At 36.6% G+C, this 20537-nt stretch overlaps 1 protein-coding gene across 3 annotated transcripts in view; it reads right to left on the bottom strand.

The window, feature by feature from the left end:
• Nucleotides 1–2918: 2918 nt before the first annotated feature.
• The window catches only part of DHX15 (DEAH-box helicase 15), a 50560-nt gene continuing 32941 nt past the window's right edge, over nucleotides 2919–20537 (bottom strand). For 2 of the 3 annotated variants that reach the window (XM_044417670.1, XM_044417671.1), the window contains 8 exons: nucleotides 18724–18810; nucleotides 17477–17626; nucleotides 16970–17078; nucleotides 14460–14651; nucleotides 11088–11210; nucleotides 8292–8482; nucleotides 5283–5452; nucleotides 2919–3479 (listed from right to left, as the gene is read on the bottom strand). In XM_044417670.1, coding sequence (XP_044273605.1) covers nucleotides 3362–3479; nucleotides 5283–5452; nucleotides 8292–8482; nucleotides 11088–11210; nucleotides 14460–14651; nucleotides 16970–17078; nucleotides 17477–17626; nucleotides 18724–18810 — 1140 coding nt within the window. In that variant the 3' untranslated portion in view covers nucleotides 2919–3361. Of the gene's footprint in view, nucleotides 3480–5282; nucleotides 5453–8291; nucleotides 8483–11087; nucleotides 11390–14459; nucleotides 14652–16969; nucleotides 17079–17476; nucleotides 17627–18723; nucleotides 18811–20537 lie in introns of those variants that run through there. The other variant, XR_006413494.1, reaches the window with a different exon arrangement.

Consider the following 20537-nt stretch of genomic DNA (forward strand, 5'->3'; position numbering starts at 1 on the left):
ATCTTTATGTAATAAGTGTAACTGACTATCGTGCCTTCCAGGTGTTTCCAACTTCAAGTTATTATCAGTCCAAGTATGACCAATAATGAGATGTGGAGGATACCAGGTTATAACATATATGTACTTTTGTCAAATTAAGTCAATACTTAAGCATGCTTTAAAAAGTCCACTATCACAATGTTCAAGAATCAAGCCATTCTACTACTGCAACAATATACATTTGGCTACAATACTGACCACATATTAATTTCTGACTTCAGACCTCTCTCATATAGTACTTCTTTCAGTTAGAAAGTTAAATCAACTTACAAATTGTGTACCACCTAGGATTCTTTTTCCCCAGTTCCAAGGCAGCCCCTGCCCACCTCTTTATTAACACAATACCTCTTTAGCTTTATAGACAGTAATGCCATACCCATGCCAACTTCAGAAAAAAAACATATGTTAAAAATCAAGTACTTTTTTCGATTTCATCCACCATCTCTTCCCACTTTGAACTGTTTTTCTGCAAGACTGCATGCACGTCTAAACAAGTATGCTCTCCCATAGTTATGTGTCTTTAACAATAATCTGATTTTTTTGTGGATTTTCTACATGTAAATGCACTGGTTCAAAACGAATGGAGGACCCCCTCCAACTTTGATGACACTGAAATTTTAAAAAATTAAATACTTGATATAGCTTTTGACAAATTATACAACAGATTCAATGATAGCATAAAATACAACCCTATTTCTCACAAGATGAAAAGGTACACAGTTAAATATGATTTTTACACTGTCTGCACTATTTTGACATCCTTACTAGTAACCATATTATTGCTTCATTACTTTTCTTAACTTGGAGTAAGTAAAATTTCTTATATAACCTGAATCTTCCAATGGTGTAAGTTTATTCTAATGATGCTAAATCAAACTTTATAGTTTTGTGTAGTACATACTGTGGGTACAAGGTTTTACACACAAAAGGAAACCTTCCTTTATTTCCTTCTCATTTTCAGTCCATTGTAAAAGAGAACGGAAAGCTAAGTCCCATTTGACCTAAGGGTGTAAGCCTTAAGGCTTACTCCCTACTCATATCATATCAGTCAGAAGACTGCTTGTTTTAACAGAACTAAGGCTTGCAATTCAAGGGCTGTAAAAGCTCCATTGTTCCATTCATTGCATGGACAGTTTAAGGCAGGAAATGCTAATAATTTATGAAGCAACTTTGTCCACTGATGGTACAGCTCCTCAAATTCAGTCTTGAAAATATTTTCAAGCCTAATAACAACTTTGAATAAAATTACCACCTCTAATACAAAGTGTTCTTTCTTTGGCTTTTAGGGTTGTTACCATCCACAGATAAGCTCCTTAAAAATGCATTGCAGCACTGCTTATGAGTGAATAGATGCATGCGGTTTGGAAGAGATTTCATAATGATAAGCCTGTCAGCTAAAAGCATACCCTAGCACCAAAAATCTCTCTCCACTCACTTAAAGACTTTGTGTTCATCTTAAAACCTTAGGGTCTTAATATGCACGTCTGCAAGAACTTCAGGATCATAGCCCTTAATTTACATCTCAGATAGCAACTATTATTTTTTTTCTAAACAACAACGGTACATCTTTGGAAAATCCATTTATGAACTTCTAGGTCAAGTCTGCTTCATTTGACAATGAGGAGTATAAATGGGAAAATATTTTTATGTTCTAGCACTGACAAGTGAAGTTTTTGGTGAAGTTCTTAAAAGAAGAAGCTTTGGTCAAGCTATCTATGCAGCTGCAGAGATCAGCAAAAGCTTGAACAGACTCATGGATCTTTTGCCCATAAATTAGGTTGTCCTAATTCAGGGGTCCTCAAACTTTTTCACCAGGGGGCCAGTTGAAAGGTGGCTGTGCTGGGGGCGGGCCGAAAAGGTGGAGCCAGTGGTGCGCATGGGCCGGGGTGGGGCGTGCGGTGAGGCAAGGCGCAGGCAGGGGCAGGCATGCGCCACAAGGCGGGAGCATGAGGCAGCTGCTTTGCTCGCTTGGAGATCGTTTTCTCTGAATGAGCAAACCGCTGCTTCCCCATGCGCGGGGCAAAGTGGATGGCAGGGGACACGTGTGTGGGTGCGGGTGCACACAGGGCGGGTCCAAATGGGCATGGCGGGCCATAGTTTGAGGACCCATGTCCTAATTCATTCAAAAAGAAATGGGCATGGTGATCTGCTTCCTGCATCTAACATGCAGAAGGGATTGCAGGCATGAAAACTCTATGCACTCATCTGGGTTTCTTCCCCTAGAAAGGAGGAAGTGTTTCAAAGTGTAAGGTTGTAGTTGTTCTTAAAGTAACTGGACAGCAAGCATAGCACACATAATATCAACATGTATTAGCTAAAGGTTATGGAAGAAAACACTCTGTAACTAGCTATCTGAAATATCTCAACACAGTAAACTGAAGCAGACCATTCACATGTCATTTCAGGCTTAAAGAACCCTAATGCTTGGAGCAAAAGAGGGAGGCATGGCCACCACACACCAACCACTGTTAAGAGATCCTTGCACAATTAGCATAAAGATCTGAAAGAAGTGTTCAGGATGTTACACACAAAGAATCTTATAGACAGTGGGAATCCTGATACAGCAGAGTCCTCAAACACAGAAAGCTTTCACCATCAACACTTTACAGTAAGTGTGCAAAGATCTATCTCAGCAGTCAGGAAAGGAGAGAGACCTCAATTCTGCATCTCTCCCAACTTAGACCTCACATACAGAATGCCAGCCTTCCCTAACATGGTGTTTCCAAGATATGTGGGGCTTCAATTCTCATACTTCTCAGCCAACATGACACAATGTTGGGGAAGGCTGCTGTAGGCAAATGACTATACAGGGCCTAAGGCACAGCATTCTTTAACCAAGAGTTAACTAGTAAGAAACAGTAAGTTACTTTGCCAAAACATTAGTATAAATAGACTTTATTGAAGTCAGTATCTCTGTACTGAAGCTGAAGATTGTGTCTACATAAGCACGTTGTAACATTTCACAACTTCTAAAAGGAATGTCAACAATTACAACGATCATGCATACCATGGTCGATAATCACATTTTAGAAGCATTTTCAACCATTTCTAAAGAAATGCTTTTAACATTGTTATATATAGAACTACTTTTAATAAACTGCAAAACATTGATCAGCTTTTCCAGTATGAGCTACAGTGTGAACACAAAAGGGAGGCATATATGTTTAATTATGAAATCAGAATGAAATATTTACTGTAAAGAAAAATTAAGCTTTCAAATAAAGGCCATTATTGAACCAAAGCAAAGAGCACAACTTGAACTTAAGAGTTCATTCATTGTTTTAAGCTGTCCTCTGAGCAACTCCAATTCAAATAGTAAATTTCAGTACTGAGAGTATTCCTTGGACTGAAGTTTGGCAATGATGCGGTCCAACTGTCTTTTTGCTTCACACTGTGGAAAATTGCTCATGTCATAATATTGAGGGGCAATTTTCACCAACCTGCCAAAGAAAGAAAGGTTTGTCACTTTTGCATAGATCTGAACATCATGCAGTCAATAGCAGTTGTCCAATTAAAAGTTATGTATAATTAGATTATACTTCTATGTAATAACACCTAGAAATATAGAAATCCAGTTTACATGCAAAAAGCATGCTTCTGAAAAATAATGCTTCAAAATACAAGGAACCACCAGTGTTAGATATGCTTACTATTCTGACAGTGACAAAACTTAAAATATCAAATACTTGTAACATGTAATCATTGCTATGTATAAGTAATGTTAAAATAATTTTCAGGATTCATTAAAATGGTCAACTTTTTCCTGACTTTGTTTTCATCCTGCATATTATTATTCAATCTTTGAATACTTGAAGTACAAGCCAATTATGCAAGTGTCTATCACAGTATTGAAGGGAACTTCTTTTCATTTCTTTCTTCAAGTTCTAGGTTTAAACCAGTGTATGCAAATCAAAGTAATAATGATATACAAAACTTCTCTCAACTGTCAAATTCTATGGATTAGTTCTGATGTGGTATTCCTTATCCTCCACACCATCACTGGAGAATTTGGAACATTTACAGACTTGCATGTTCTGTCTTCCAATCTTGCATTTTGTTTGCCACACTGACTCCCAATTTATAATATGCCATTACATCTGGCCTGAGAATATAGTTTGTAAACATCATTACTTGCCTGAAAAACAGAATGACAAACCATGTTCAAAGTGTATGTACTTGTCTGCAGGCAAACTATGTTTGCTTGGCTCAGATGCAAAAGAAAACTATGGTCTGATCAAACAGGAAGTCAGAAAGGGAACCAGAATGCAGAATGCTAGGACCAGAATGCTAAGATACAACATGGTGGTGGAATGCAAACCAAATCCCATGATGTCAACCTTCCAGTAACTAATCATTTCCTGCTTAAGCTTATCCATTTTTAACAGATGATGGTGCTTTTAGAAAGTACAGGCATGAAAACAGCAAAGAATTGCTATTCTTTGGTATTCATTTCTCTTTTGATCTTTCTATGCTATGATACATTTTCAACAATGACCACCATATCTAATAAAGCAGTGATATAAGTCTTCAGCTACAATCAATATTTTTTAGATTTCAACTCTGGAAAGTAAGCAATTGCTAGTCAAAATTCCGTATCTATTAAAATGTTATTTTAACAATATTAATCAAAAATGCATATATAAATACTAGCACACTCATAGGGAGAATAAATTATAAAGGAAACAACATAAGTGTGGCACAACAATATATTTTAAACAAGCAAACAGTAGTAGTGGTCCTGGCCTAAAAAGAATGTAACTTGCTCCTTAAATAGGATTCAGAGAGCAAGATTTTTGATCAACTGCTCATTTTCCTCTTTTCTTGCACATGTTCTTCCAAGCTACAATATTATGGTCGAGTGTCTGAGTACCCTTAAATATGGTGCCAAGGCCAGTGGTGCATCAAATCAAGCTTTTAAAATCCAGAATCTCTCCTGCATTCCATTATATGTACCAACAGGAGAAATACAACCCCTCTTCAACACAATATTTCTTTAAAAGTTATTACCATGGTTTCAATTAATTTTTAATTTGGCATTCTTTTATTATATACAAAAGGATCACAGCTTATCTTCATGGCATACAAGCCAATTCTTCCTGACTTCCAAAGGAGGCCTATGTATAATGCCAACTATCCGAACCAAGTGAGGGGAACTGGGATAACACAATTTTTATAAGCATACCTGAAGCTGACAATTAAAAAGCATATTGTAAAACCTTATCCAAAGATGCAAACAGGCTTACCATTCTGGTTTGATGTCTGTACAAGTGCGGATATAGTTCTTTGTGGTAAGAACAAATTCATTGTAAAGCACCCATTCAGGTTTGTGATCAAGAACTGTGGAAGGATGCAGCTGCACTACCTGGTTGTCTTTCACGGTTAGATAGTGACCTGTCCGTTCCAAATGTGCCACCTTTATTAAACAACATTCAAAGCGCACACACATTGATTAGAAATACAGTAACTATGTTTCTCCCACGATCTTAATCATTCAGAAGCAAACACCAAAATCTTGTATGCTGCAGTTTTTATGCAGATGAACCTCTGCATCAAAGTTGATTCCAGAAATGTCTATTTTGCCCTCATCTTTAAATAAGCAACAACTGCTAGCGTTGATAGACCTTTCCAGCCTCAGAATGCTTCTTTGAGCTCAGTTCAGAAAAAGTACCTATTTGCCAAAATAACTGAATTATTTGGTAATTTGAAACTGTATGGAACTATGAAATCCTTAATGTACATGTTTATAAGAATCTCACTATAAAAAGGTGTGAACAAACAGCAGTAGAAAAAACTAAAAACAAGAGAAACAACTGTATGCCAGACAAGTGGGTTCAACTGATGTTAAACAATGCTTAACGAGTCATGACAAAACAGTTGTCCCAATGGAGAATATCACACATATTCCAGTGTGTTCACCCAACTCTTGTACATGTGGTGTAAACAATCATGAGATTTTTAATGGATGGCAGTATGGGGGGGAAAGAGAGAAATTAAATAAATAAAATGTGGATTTTTCCATTCATTTCTATAAAAGAAACAGAGATGCAAGCAAAGCAAAGTGCACCCAGTGCTGCTTCCTCCATCGAAATGAATGAGCCACACTGTTCAAATAAAGCTGTTTCTTGTAGACGCTAGAGTAATACGAGAAAGAAAATCACTGGACTAAGGACAAGTTAATTCTAAATATTCATCAAAATGGATATCAAAACAGGTAATCCAGAAAGCGAACTGGTCTATAAAAACGTAGCAAAGATCATAGTCTTAGAGAAATTACATTGTTTGGCAAGTTTTAATTTTTCCAGTGTATTTTAACAAACTGGTTTATAAATTTCCAGTGATTATACAGGCTTTCTGCATGATCAGTCCTGGGAACATATACTGTGAGCAATTAACAAAACACCATCAGGTTTGAAAGAAAAGTCAATTAAGCAGAATTCTCTGGAGATTTGGGTGTACCATGATGCAAAGAACATACCCTGAGGATCGATGTTGAAAGTTCCATGTGTTTGTTTTAAATTTCCTGCAACTAGGATGGATAATTTATATTTATATTTTACTAAAATGGTAACTAACACTGTATCTAAAACTAAAAACTCAGATGAAAGATTAACAATAAACCCAAGAGATTGCATGTGTGACTGAGACTTTTCAGGAATTGTTTTCTTGCCATAGTTCCCAGAGTCCCAACAAGCAGCCTCTCATAAAGATACAACATTCAATGTGATCCAAGTGGCTGCAGTTCAAGATGGGAAACATTCAATCTTCAGATACTATCTACATATGAAGCAAAAAGGTTCTCATCTAAGTGTGAACTGGAAACAGCAAGAAGCTGAGGAGATCACAACTGAATTCACTGTTTGGTATGTCCTAGATAAGGCTGGCATACCACATTACATAAGGCTAGCATTTGTCCAACCATAATTAGCCAGGGCCATGTCAAAGCAAGAATGCTGTTTATTGCCAACTTGCCTTTGTAAACAACCGAAGAATGCCCCATTCAGCAGCTCCTGATAAATTCCAAACATCCCACTGCAGACTCCCAAAAATATTTGCACCCTCTCTTCCTTTCCCCACTCCCTTCAACAATTCTCTCAGAGGATTGACAACAGCAATGAGCTCCCATGCTTTCTAGTGATGTAGCCAATGAGGAAGTCTCATCCTTGCACCACTGTTCTAGAGACCTTATTGCCTGTGTTGATCCAAAAGGTGTCCAACTGACTAAGCTGCCACTTCCACTTGGACAGGAATGCTTTAAATTAAAATGAAGCACAGCTGCAGCACTGGAACTGGTACTGTACACACAAGTACTTTCTGGTATGCATTGACAAGCAGCAAGCTTTCTCACTTCGTCAACCTAGCCCAAGCCCTTCAATTAGTCAAGCTGAGCCAAACGCAAGGTTTGGTGCTGATGGTGACTGGCAATTTTGGAGGAGTTTCTTTTGTGCTGGAAAGGCAGCCCCCACCACAAGTAGCTGCCTCTCCACAGAAGAAAAAGAAATTTCCATTCACTTCCATTAGTGCAGCTGGGGCTGATCCAACCTAAGCTTCACATGTGAATTAATTCTGAGTTAATTCTAGTGTATGTTAATGTGGTTTTTCATATTTGTTAAAAAAAACCCCAAGTGTCTCCCACTTGAAAAATAGCAAAAATTACTGGTCTGGTTGTACGTCCCTGAACAATACAAAATTACAAGTTCAGATGGCACTTGAAAAAACTGAGAAATGGGGCATTCCTACACTATATAGAGGCCTGGATACAAAATTGAAACAGCATGCTTGCTCTTACCTGGCCATGGCAATCCAGGTTAGTATGCCCAATTGCTGTTAATAAAGTAATGCCCAGCCACTGTACAATATTCAAAAGTACACAGATACAGTCTGGCAATAATTTATATAACACACATAGCTGAACATCTGGTTTCTTCCTATTCATCAGCCTTTTAAAAAATTGTAAGTTATATATTTTTTCATTGGACAAACAGGTTTAAAAGTACTCCTCTTTTCAAGATCTCTTACTATTTACTTAAATTGAACTTTAATATTTATTTATTTTAAATGCCAAGCAATCAAGAGGACAGAAACAATCCATCATGACTAAAACCAGTATTAGTTATGATCTATATAGTACCGGCAATGTTCATGGGGTTTGAGCATTACACAAAGAAAAGACAAGTCCCAGCATGAAGGAGCTGTCAAACTAAATGTTAACAGTGGTTGAGATGGATTTTCATGTATTTTATATGCAGACATACCTGCATGAAGTAACCAGTAACCAAAGCCTTTCTTATATTGATGTAATAGTCCCTGCTTGTGAAGTCTGTGCTTCTACGTGGCAAATTAAATCTGTCCATGATTCGTGACAGCTGTTGGCGTACATTGTCTGCAGACATCAGGGACCTGTAGTTAATGAAGTTGTCATAACACCACTGAACCGATTCATGATCTGCAATGTTAAAAAAAAAGTCATGAATCATCTAAAAGTGAGCATTTTACCAAATTAATACAAGTACACAAACAGAAACCAGCTGAATGGTCAATCCACTGGACCGATTAATACCAAATGACACTGTTTTACTTATACAGCAACTGCTACACCTTTTCAACTGCTTTTAGGTTATTTTATCTGTGCAATCTTTAAATGAGAAACTCAATGGCTCATATTAGTAGCAACAATGACAAAAGAAGTAAATGATGAATTGTTCAAATATTGCAAAACATTTTTCAAGAAGGCCAAAACTAGAGAAAACCATATGGGAGAAAAACTAACAGATTATCATCATGGGCTGGTAGGTACAATGGGCTCCACTGAACAATTTTTGTAATGTTTCATTTTGGGATTTTGGCATCCCATATATTAGAGATTTCAGGCCAGGAAATGGCTGACAGCTGCTAGTTACTGCTACAGAATATTCTGAAGAACATTAACTTTGATCCAATCATGCACAGGTGCAGCAGCTGAGATTATAGAAAAATCCATGGTAATTTAAAGAAGCTAGTATGATGTTGATCACTTGTTTGGCAGGAGAGGGGGACACTAAAACCACAGACAGTTCCTTTCCAAATATCAGTACTATTCCAGCATCTTTTAAAAGAGCTACATGTATGCAACCTTGACTGTTGGATTGACCTGTGGAATTGTGCATGAATGTATGCACACAGGATTGCACTTCTGCATGCACAAGCACAAATATGAGCTATTATGCAGCCTGGACAACTAAGCACTGGGATTTTTCTGGCCCTGATTCCATTCATATTCTCTCAGTATTAACTGTGGAAATCTGCTGGTGTTATCAAATGATGCAGATTTGCACTGCTGAAGAGAAGATCTGCAGACCATCTATGAACCCTTCAGAGATCATAGAAGTGTTCCACTACATATGAGGAATGGATCTATAACAGTTGCAATAGAAAAAAGGGCAGCCTGTAACTCCATATAAAGACAAAATACATTTTTGTACAAGGTAAAGCTTACAGGCATTCACCAGCCATTACATTTCTCATCTACCAGTAACTTCAAAGTTCTTTGTATGGCTTATTTTGAAAAGAACAAATCAATTTTGAACCGTTTTCATATATGCCAAAACCATTGCTTTCACATCTTACTTTACAGATCATGCAAGTAACTGCAACTGCTCTGTCAGGTAGGTTTTCACAGAAGCAGACTAATACACGGTTTCAGAGAGATAGGCATCAATTTGGACATGAAATCCATTGAGAAAAAATAAAAATGGATTCCCAGGGTATGATTCACCCTAGCTCTCTGGAAGAGAGAATTGCTTTTTCTATTCAACACTTTGATCTTGGACTAACTCTTCACACAGACTTGACTAAAGAGTAAAGTCACTGAAAGACTGAATATATTAATGCAGACAACATTCAGTGAAGTAAACTATATAGATCCCTGTTATAAATGTAGCACAATTACTTGCTGTCCTGTGAATCAACACCTACCATCTCATTGCTGCCTCATTCAACGTACTCAGCTAACTGAAACTGATGTCACATTCTGAAGTACACAATAGATTTGTGCACCTTCTATAATCTAGAATTAATCTAGACTGACCTTTCCCTGCATCCTATGCCTGCAAATCTGTCCTAATGGCCAAATGAAATGTCAACTCAGTTGCTAATGTTTTCCTCATCTGTAATGCCTACTTCAGTATCTAGTACCTCTAAATATATTCAGATACTTTTGTTAATGAAACACTCAATTTTAATCCAGCAATAAGCAGAAAAATATAACACTTATGTTTCCCTTTCAGGTCAGGGGTCCACAAATTTTGTCTGGCTTTGGAAGCTAATTAATATTTTCTTCTATTTAGATGTTAAATTCAATCCTACTGTAATAAAATGACAATATGTTTTTTCAAAACAAATATCAGCTTAAACAGTTTGAAGTTATTAATAACTCAGGCTTTAGCTATGTTAATGAAAACATTAAATAATTCTTTTTTACTTCCACACTATTATTTAATGGCTTTTGTCCATTTTTCTGTTTGCCCATTTTTTGTCTAATGTTAAAAGATAATCTTTTTAAAGCCACTCATTCTCTAACCCATGTTAGTACAAAGTAGTATAAGTCTAAAAATGGACTTAAAAATACAAAATCTGACCAGAGATGCTGACCATAAGAGAAGCAGTAGATAACTGTCAATCACTTAAAATGACCTTAGACAAAAACACCCAACCCAAAGAAAAGTATTCCTCCAGTTAGCAGAAAATGCAAAATGCTTCCACTCTATCCACGTAAGAATTTACACAATACTTAGCAATCTTTACATTCAGCATGTAAGAAAGCACAGTATAGTCATCACCACTGTGCAGATGGAGAGCCTATGAAAGGACATGGTTTCTCCTAAAACCACCCAAGTGAGTTAACAATACAACCAACATTTGAACTTTCCAATTTGGACTCAGCTCAAGGTATTTTTCACTACAAAAACTTTTTTGTTTACATCCAGTTGGATCTTTAATGAGTGAATACTGATACATTAAATTCTAAACATTATGCACTAACAAATAGACAACTACGGCAAGCTTACACTTACTTTGTTTGAAAGCATGATAGACATTCAGCAACGTCAAATGATCTCCATCTATGTGGGCGAACCTCATCTTGGCCTCATCTGCAGCTTTCTTGGCTTCCGTGGGGCGAACAAAACACTGTGGGACTAAACAAGGTTGGTATGGGCCCAACACAAACGCCCATAACGATGAGTCACGCATTCACAGATAGAGGAACAAGGCCTAGCTAGGTCAGTTCACAGAGCATAGGGCAGGGCAGGATGGCCTCCAACTGCATCTTGGACTGTCTACTACCTTGATTTGGTACATCAACACCTAACCACATCTGTAAGACAAGAGGATTTCAAAGCTACAGAATGCCTGATTATTTTGACTAAAAGTTGGCATCAAAAAAATCTATTCTGAAGGCCATCAAAGTTCCAAAGTTGTGTAATGGAAGGATCATGTGACACTGAAAAACCAAATGCTGATAGTTCTACCCAATGAAGTGGAGACAATGCATTTTCAGAGTAGTCATCTGAGGTCGATAGGAACCCTTGGGAATGAGGGGTATTCAACAAGAGGAACCCCTTAAAATGTTATGCCAATAACTATTTTATCAATAGAGATTGTGAATTTGCATTAGAGCTCTATCATCAACAATGGGTATTGCTATCAGCACTGGCAGACAAAAACATTGGTGAATAAATATATAGCAGTCCAGGGCTCTGACGTTAGCGGCAGTGGTGGAAGGTAGACTGCCCAGCAGCTTTATCAGACCTTAACAAGCAAATCTGAATTTAGTGGATTGAGACCAAACTTGTTCTCCTTACATATCATTTTTCTTTAAATGCTACATTTTAATTTAATTTAAACGGTCAAAATTAAGGATAATTAATGACCATAAGCAGTGATTTCACTATTTATAGTAGGTAAACATCCCATAAAGCAACTCATTTCATGAGTTAGTGCTAGTTTCTCAGCCTCATAAATGGAGAGTGAAGTATTTTCCCTAGAGGTTATGTACAAAAATAATATTCCACTTAAAAGCTACACATGTCTCTAAGTGAAACCAATCGTGTTAGATGATGAAAGAACAAGATGAATGTCTACATGCTCCTTAAACTCAATGATATTTTTTGCCTTGGTTGCAACCAGAGCTCAGAAAGATTTTAAAATCATTCACACAATTTTAAACTGGTCTTTCAGCCTTCTAGAAGTACAGACATACTGGAAAATGGCTAATAACAATACAGAGATTGAATACTGTGCACAATTGCAATACGCCAATAGCAATACTGCAAAAGCCACATGCATTTTTTAAAAAATTAAGAACCGAAAGTCCAAAGAGTATAGTTTCTACAAAATCAAATCAAATCTTACATCCAGAAGCAGAAAACGATTTAAATGTTGTGGATCTAAGGCTTGTAAAAAAAACATTCACTATTATAGCATATTTCCATTAACTTGATGTTCGGCTAGAAATTACAGATAAAAATTAGCCATGTTTTTACTGCAAGTAATAGAATGAAATGCAGTACTAATTTTTATCAGCTTCAATTCAGGCCTTAGTTAAAAATATATATAATTACTTCAGTTTAGCTAACTTCTATATGCAACACTATTTTCCCTTCATTTTATCTACCATCTACATATAACACAGTACTCTATAGTTGCCACTTTCCATATCCACTTTCATGGAAGTAAACCCCACTGACGCCAGTGGGACTTGCCTCTGAGTGGACGTGCATAGGTTGGCATCTAAACCTTTTATTAGATGGTTTATGCATTTTGTTCAAAAGGGTTATAATTATTGGTTCTGTTGTTGATGGCTTTGTAGAAAACAACAGGTTGTTAGAAAACTGTGGCTCAGCTGCATCCAAAAGAGTAACTATCCTTCAGAATAAATTCATTTTAGACTGTATTCTTAATAAAATACTGTATTGACTGTTCTGTGCATAAGTTCTTAGCTGAAAAAAGAATTAAACTACCATACGTATAAATATTTTGTGAAATATCCACATAAAGAAGAGGGCAAGGTCTAAGTAAAATGTCTTTGTTCAAAATATTTACATATACACTTAACTGGATTAAAAACATGTGCATAATGAGAACTCAGATCAAGACTTTGTCTGGTTTGATGAAAATGCATGGCATAAAAAGGCAGGCATCAACCTACCACCACCTCCGCAAATAAGGCTACAATTTATATGAAACAATTAGATTCTGCCCTGCCCATCTGCTCTGAGTCTGAACTGTCAAAACTCTGCAATAAACATTGTAGCTTGCTTTAAAAATACTATTATACTTTAATATGCTGCAATAACAACGTGATAGGTTGTCTTACCCCAAACGCTCTTCCTATGATCTACCATGAACTTCCCCATTTCAGGGAGAACCGAAATACATCACTTTTACAATTCGTAGGTGTTACTGTCTCTTATTTCCATAATGAACATCTGATTTGTTACTAATTGCAGAATACAACTAAAGATTACGAAGTAAGTGGATGGAGGTTTAACCATACATTAATACTGCATTTCTTTCCTTTCCTACACAGATTCTAAACATGTCCTCCCTGCCACCCACAAATGACCAATCAATGTTTTAGGCCAATACCAATACAACCACAGCTACTTCTACATGCCCAAGACTGTTACAGCTCAAGTTTCTCAATCAGCAGTTTCCCTGTGCAAAACTACTTGTGAAACTCAAGTCAGTTTTCAAAAGTAGTGGGCAATGTGAGATGGGAGTGCTGCCCAGTGTTTTAAAAAGTCCACTAGGCATGGCTAAGCCCTTGCATCTACTTGGATAACTCTTTGGATTCCAGTCCTTAAGAACCTCATCAGTTTTAACAAAATAATGGCTATTTAGGTAAGTCCATTTTCTATCTGCATTTCCACTTTTTAAAATATGAGGTAGTAGTATTAAGAAGTTGCTTCTCCTACTAGTGATCCCCTTAAAATGGAAATTTGGGAGGTTTAAAGAGACTAGATACGATTCTCCTAAAGACAACCGAAATGTTCTAGTTATGTAACTGGCAATCACAAGTTAGAGGACTGAAAAATAAAGTGGTTGATGATTATTGCTACTGCTCACTTGGTAACAAAAATGAGCATTTGTGCAATTTTTAATAGAGATAAATGTGTTCCTATGGTCTGTAATCTTTAACAGATAAATGGATTTTTCTTGCCACAAGAGAAGTTAGATCACCATTTCACACACAATGACTTCTTTAGCTTCAGTGTCGTTTTCATTTATAAACTTTACTCCATTATGAATCACACTATACAGTAACTTTGAAAGGCACAATGCAAACTTCTTAAAAGTTATAAGTCCTGTTGCAGGAACAATAATACAAGCTTCCCCTAACTGGAGATCTGTGTTTTGATTGGCATCTCTGTCCCTGCTATTACCTGACAGCATGGCAGTAATAGATAGAATCTCATTAGAACAGTTGTAGTCGCAACTTGCAATAACCATTTTAGCCAGCTGTGGATCGAGTGGAAATTCTGCCATCATGGATCCAAGTTCAGTCAAGTCTCCATCATCATTTAAAGCAGCTAGGTAATTCAAAAGCTCTAGGGCTCTCATCAAGGTTTCCGGAGCTGCAAAAATACCCAATGTGGGTTAAGCTGCTTTTAGTAAGCAAAAAATGTAACACACTGTTATAAGCAATCTCATTTTTCATTCTGTACTTGACAAAATTCAGAACATAAATTGCCATCAAATTAAATTACTGAAATCTAATAACCAATGAATCAAATAAAACTCTGGAGTTTCCTTTAGGGGTGTGCTCAAGAATCAAAGCCACTTGGGGATTAGCAATTTGACCAACTGAGATTTGATTGCAGATATGCTGATTTGTAGCCTCTCTCTAGCCATTTCATACATTAGTAAGCAACAATATGTGTTAGAATAACTTTGGCATAAGCTACCTGCCAGAGACGAAAGCATATTGTTGCTCTTCTATTTGTAAGATTCTCACAATTTAATTGAAAATCATCTAGCTCTTTAGAATACCCTTCAGTTTGGTACTATGTTCCAAATTCAACTGTGGCCCAAATAAACTGCTGGAACTCTAGGCATCCTATTCCAGATATCCAGCCATTCATCATCAAGTTATCTTTCTTGTATTCTAGATGCTATGCAAACTGTAACTAAAATTTCAACAGAAAGGCAATGAAGAGATTGAAGTTTTCTTTTTCTTTTTTTTTTGCATGTCACATTGCAACAGTTGTTATATTGCATATGCTGAATCTTTCTTGTTTAGATTTATACCCTACTATAGGTATTTTTTCAGACCCGTGAGAGGGAATTCAATTTCAAAGAGTGCAAGTTATCTCCATCTTTTTAAAAAGAATCCACTCCTGACATTTGTGATTTCACAGTTTTTAGTTTAATGAATGGAAGTGCACAATATAGCCTCAAGGATCCAATGATAAGTCAGATGCTGCTTCTCAAAAGGACCAGGAAGGATTTTATCCTCATCCTTTAATTTCCACTTGGAAGGCTTCCCTAGCCCTTATTTTCCCCTTCTTTCAAATTACTAGAAGGAAGCCCTGTCGTAACTGTGACCCCCTCTCTATGCCTGTGGACATGGAATCCACTGTCTTTTGTAGAAACCATGTTACACCTTCCTTGACTGCTGAGAAGCTGCTTGGTACTAATATACTACATGGCTTGGCCTCATAGTGGCCCTTTCTAACTCTTCTGGGCCTTATGCCTCTTGGCCCGTTGGGCTCAACCTCTCTATATATGCAGTCCCATTGGGGTTGTCTTCTGGTCTGAACTTTCTCTAAGTCAGCTGGACACAGCAGGGTGATCTAATGGATGGATAGCACAGGAAAACCAGTGAAAATTGTGAACGCACTACTGTTCAGAGAACATAACTAAAGACTCTCTAAAAGGAGAGAATAATATTGAAGAAAACAAATTCAGTATACATCACTAAATTATACCATTTCACAGATAACAATGTCACTGTGTAAGAATCCACACTTCCATTTTTAAAGTATGCTTCATTTAATGCAAAGTTAACACTATACAAGAGATTCTTGCTATTTGTTGAAAGGCAACTTGTTTTGTAACTATGTCATATGTTATTGTTTTATCTTGGATTTTAGTAACTATAACAGCCAATGTTAACAAAGACCAAACTGGGGGGGTGGGGGGGGGGAGTAGAACTTGGACAGATGAAATCATGATGAGGCTTTTGTAACTGATCTCCACAAATGTATAATATGCCAAGTAGTTGGCTCTTGCAAGCCTTTAAGTAATGAAAAGTTATAGGCACTGGGCACAGAAGTATATCCAGGAAGTCATCCAAATTGTTGTACTATGTAAGTTATTTGCTATAATCCCCACCTATAGCAAAGTAAGGAACTAAGCCTGAGAAACCACAACCTGAGTTATACTACCAACCATTTTTATGATCAAGACAATATATCATCCTAGCCTGCCAAGTTTAATATACTTTCTCTTGCACCTAGCCAGCCTCTCTGGAGCATTACCATTCAAATGACCAATGCTAGTGGTCATTTACTGACCAAGGTTAGTAAAATAGACTAACTGGTATTAAAAATTTCAGCCACTACTGAGTATGTGGCATAAAGCTGCTCCACATGGAGGAAAATTAGCACATCATAGAACTTTACAAACCTGAGACAGCTGTTACACAGCTTACTCTACAATTATGAGGCAATGTGTAATAGATATATTGTTACAGAGAGATAGGTAAACTTAAATAATAATGAATGTTTTCTGTCACTGCCTCCAGCATGCAACAAAAAGTTGGATTAGGGTTGTTCTGATTGTCATTTTCGGGCAACAATTTAGGTTATGCCAAAGTCCCCAGTTTAAAGCAATTATCAACCTTGTTTATCATATTTCCACAAACCTAATTTTAGGAATTCATAAAATTTACCTGGTGGGTCCATAAAATCAAAGTGAACCAAGTCATCTATGCCAAGCTTTTTCAGCTGTAATACCACAGAACCCAAGTTGGATCTCAGAATTTCAGGGTAGGTGTTGTCCTATGAAATAAATAATGAGTTTATTTTTCCTTTACTTTAGTATCAACTCTTCCATTTTTTCCTAGTTTAAAATGAGGTAAATTTTACCACTCTGTTCCTTTAAAAACACGTAGAATGGTTCTACAGCTATAGTATTGGCAATTTTAAGCAATTCGTAATCTTAAAAGAAAGAAATCCTCAGTGTTTGAGCAGAAACATCAGTACACAGAGAGGAAAATAAAACTCAACTTACTACAACAAAATATCTAATAAGCAAACAGTACAACCTTCTAGCATGATACATATTTCCCAGTGCTCAAGGGAAAACATTACTATGGAATGCAAATGAAATATTTTTTGACATCCAGCACCAAGCTCCAGTACAATAAACTAAAGTCAGTGAACTGAACATTACATACCTGCATCTCGGTTTTGTAAGCCTTCTCTGTATACAGTCGGAAACACTTGCCTGGTCTAGTACGACCAGCACGGCCAGCTCTTTGCTGAGCTGAAGCTTTACTAATTGCAGTCACCAAGAGAGATTCCACTCTTATCCGAGGATTGTATACCTGTTTGATGCAAGAGGAAAATACAGAAAAGAGGAAAATACAGAAAATACTCTCAAACTAGTATAAGTGTTGTGGGGAAAATGTTAAGTTTCTAAATAAAAAGTAGAGATTTTTTGTTTTGCACATTTGTAACTCTTTTGTAACCCATGGCAATGCACCTATTGGAAATGTTAAACAATGCAACAGAAAGTAAATGCTATGCTTTTTGGTGGTGGAAAAGGTTTAAATGTTATTGCCTTTCACATAAAAATAATAACAAATATTAATTTGTTGAAATCTTGTTAAACTCCTCCAATTTTGGTACAACAAACTACTATTTTAAATTTTCCTTCAACAGATCGAAGGGTTCTTGTAATTTTTTTTGTGAAAACTATTGCCCATGAAAGCCAAACACGATTATATTTTGTTGATGCAACATACAAACAATGCACCCCATGAAATATACTAACAATATTATAATAATTTTCTATTTATAAAAATAATTTACAGACTTTGCTCGTTACTTTCAATCTATGTAAAAACTGCACTATGAAACCAATATACAAGTGGAGAGTACAAATATATTGGTATTTTTATCAAGTTAATTCCTATGATTCACTATGCATTTATAACTTTAAATAAAATTCAAATCTGAAAATATGCTGAAGAATCTATACCAAATGGAAGACTAGTTTTAACAAAGAATGAAGTCAAGTCATATCTTCCCACCAAGTAGTGATTTAACGTTGAACAAAATGTAACAAACAAGCTGGTACTGCAGTTGATTTTTTAAAAATATGTTTTAAGAACAAGAAGTATCCCCTGGCATCTCTGCTCATACAGTTTGATAGCTTGTGCAAGACAAGTCCAGGGAAAGTTCTTCAACAAGCTGAAAGCTACTATAGAACCATTTATAACAGTGTTGACAGATTTTTATACAAGTTCTTCTCATACAGCACCTTCACCTATTTTCTCTCTATTTATAGATTCAGGCAACCATCCCCGTTAAGCTACTATACAAGTAGAACAGAATACAATATAAAAACTAATCCTACAGTATTTCCATCTTAATTTTAGGGCATGGGGAATCCATCATATATAAAAGAATCTATATTTACCTTTTGTTTAGCAAATCCAGGATCAATGACAAATACAACACCATCTATTGTCAATGATGTCTCAGCAATATTAGTCGATACCACAACCTGTTGAAAAGAATACTAATTTTTCTTCTGCACATAATACAAACAAGGCACAAATATTGCTAGCAAACATTAAACCATTTAAGAATGCAACACAGGTACAAAGACAGAATCTAGTGTTCATTTAAGGTCCATTAAGTACTTAATAGGCTACCCATTAGATAAGGCACCAAATGTTGCAACCTACAGTAGTCAGAAACCATAGCACTTATTAAAGGCTATCTACCAGCCAGTAAACTTAATATGCACGATTTTCTAGCATTCACGAGTTTCTATTCTATTGGTTTAATGTAAGCACAGTTATGCTAGTTCTGAAATTCTTGCAACTGGTACTTGAACCAAAATAATCAACACAATATACATATTCTACTAAGCTGAGACAAACCATACTTAAAGAAGCTTATCTAGGGATCTGGCAAGATGTCAATTGTCAAGGCACAGTTATGTCTATTACTTTGCTTCTGCAACTGATTCACCATGAAGATCATGAAACAATGAGCTTAGAGATCAGGAAACAAAAGCACACACATATATTGCAGTAACTCATGGTTCTTCCATTTTATACCTGAAATCATCATAAACTATATTTTGTTTGCTACCTAAAACGACCCTATATGAATTAAGAAATAGATTCAGCTAACCCCATTTTCTTTTCTTTCTTTGTGATAATTTTTAAACTACTTTTTGTTTGTCTGTCACAAGTGCACCTACAGCAAAAAGATATGTGGTGTTGTATCTGGTCAATTTCCTTGCCTATTTCAACTGTCAAAGGTTGCCATGAAGTACAGTAGGTAACTTACATGGCATTTGACAAGGAAAGTAGGATATAGGCTTTTTGCACACAGTTGCCAACGGTCAATTGCCTAGTTGTCACCTGAAAGAACAGGAAAAGGGCAAAGATGGAAAAAGCAGCAGGAAGGGGGAGACTCATTTACCTTCTTCTTGACAATGTGATCTTTCTGCCCTTTCAACACTTCCCTATCCCTGGGTAGTCCAGAAAGGAAAGTTACTTCATTTCATGGGTTCTTTCCAGAGTAGTGACTATCACAGTTCCTGACAGTTCCAGGAAAAAAACCCTCAGAAGGTGACTGAATGGAATAGAGTTAATGGGACCACATGGCACAGGTATAATACCTCTGATGCCTCATTAACACCCTCCTGTCCTGCCACCAATTTGTTTCTTTGTTTTTATCTGTCAGGACTATTTGCACAATTTTTGGATCAGGAAATATATGCAAATTTAATGCTAGGAAGTTGATGAAGGGGAATTTTGCACATATGCAGTTAATGTCAGCATTGCATTTAAGCAAATTTACCCCCTCTATTTACTTCCTAGCCATTATATTTACATATATTTCTGTGTTTTGTTTAGAACTGTCAGGGAACAGCAGTAACTATAGTAGTTAGTGCTACAAAAAGGAGCCATGAAAAAAGGGGGGATAATCGCTCCTCTTTTCTGGAGGAGCTGGACACTTGGCAAAGTGTTGAAAAGCTAGCAGACACTGACAAGTGTCAGTTCAACAAACACAACTGACAGGATGACATTGCCAAGGGGAAGATATTTGTCCCTCCCACCTTTTGTGCATCTTCTTTTGGCACCTTCCCACTTTTAAATGATCAATTGATAGCTAGGCAACTGACTCTTGGCAACTGCTCACAAATCAGTCTATATGGAGTCTTGTCTTGTCAATTTTCATGTATATATCCACTTAACTTTGCCACCCCTTTGA

This window comes from Varanus komodoensis, unplaced genomic scaffold, assembly GCF_004798865.1.
Source record: "Varanus komodoensis strain SLA01 unplaced genomic scaffold, ASM479886v1 scaffold9, whole genome shotgun sequence".
Lineage (NCBI taxonomy): Eukaryota > Metazoa > Chordata > Lepidosauria > Squamata > Varanidae > Varanus > Varanus komodoensis.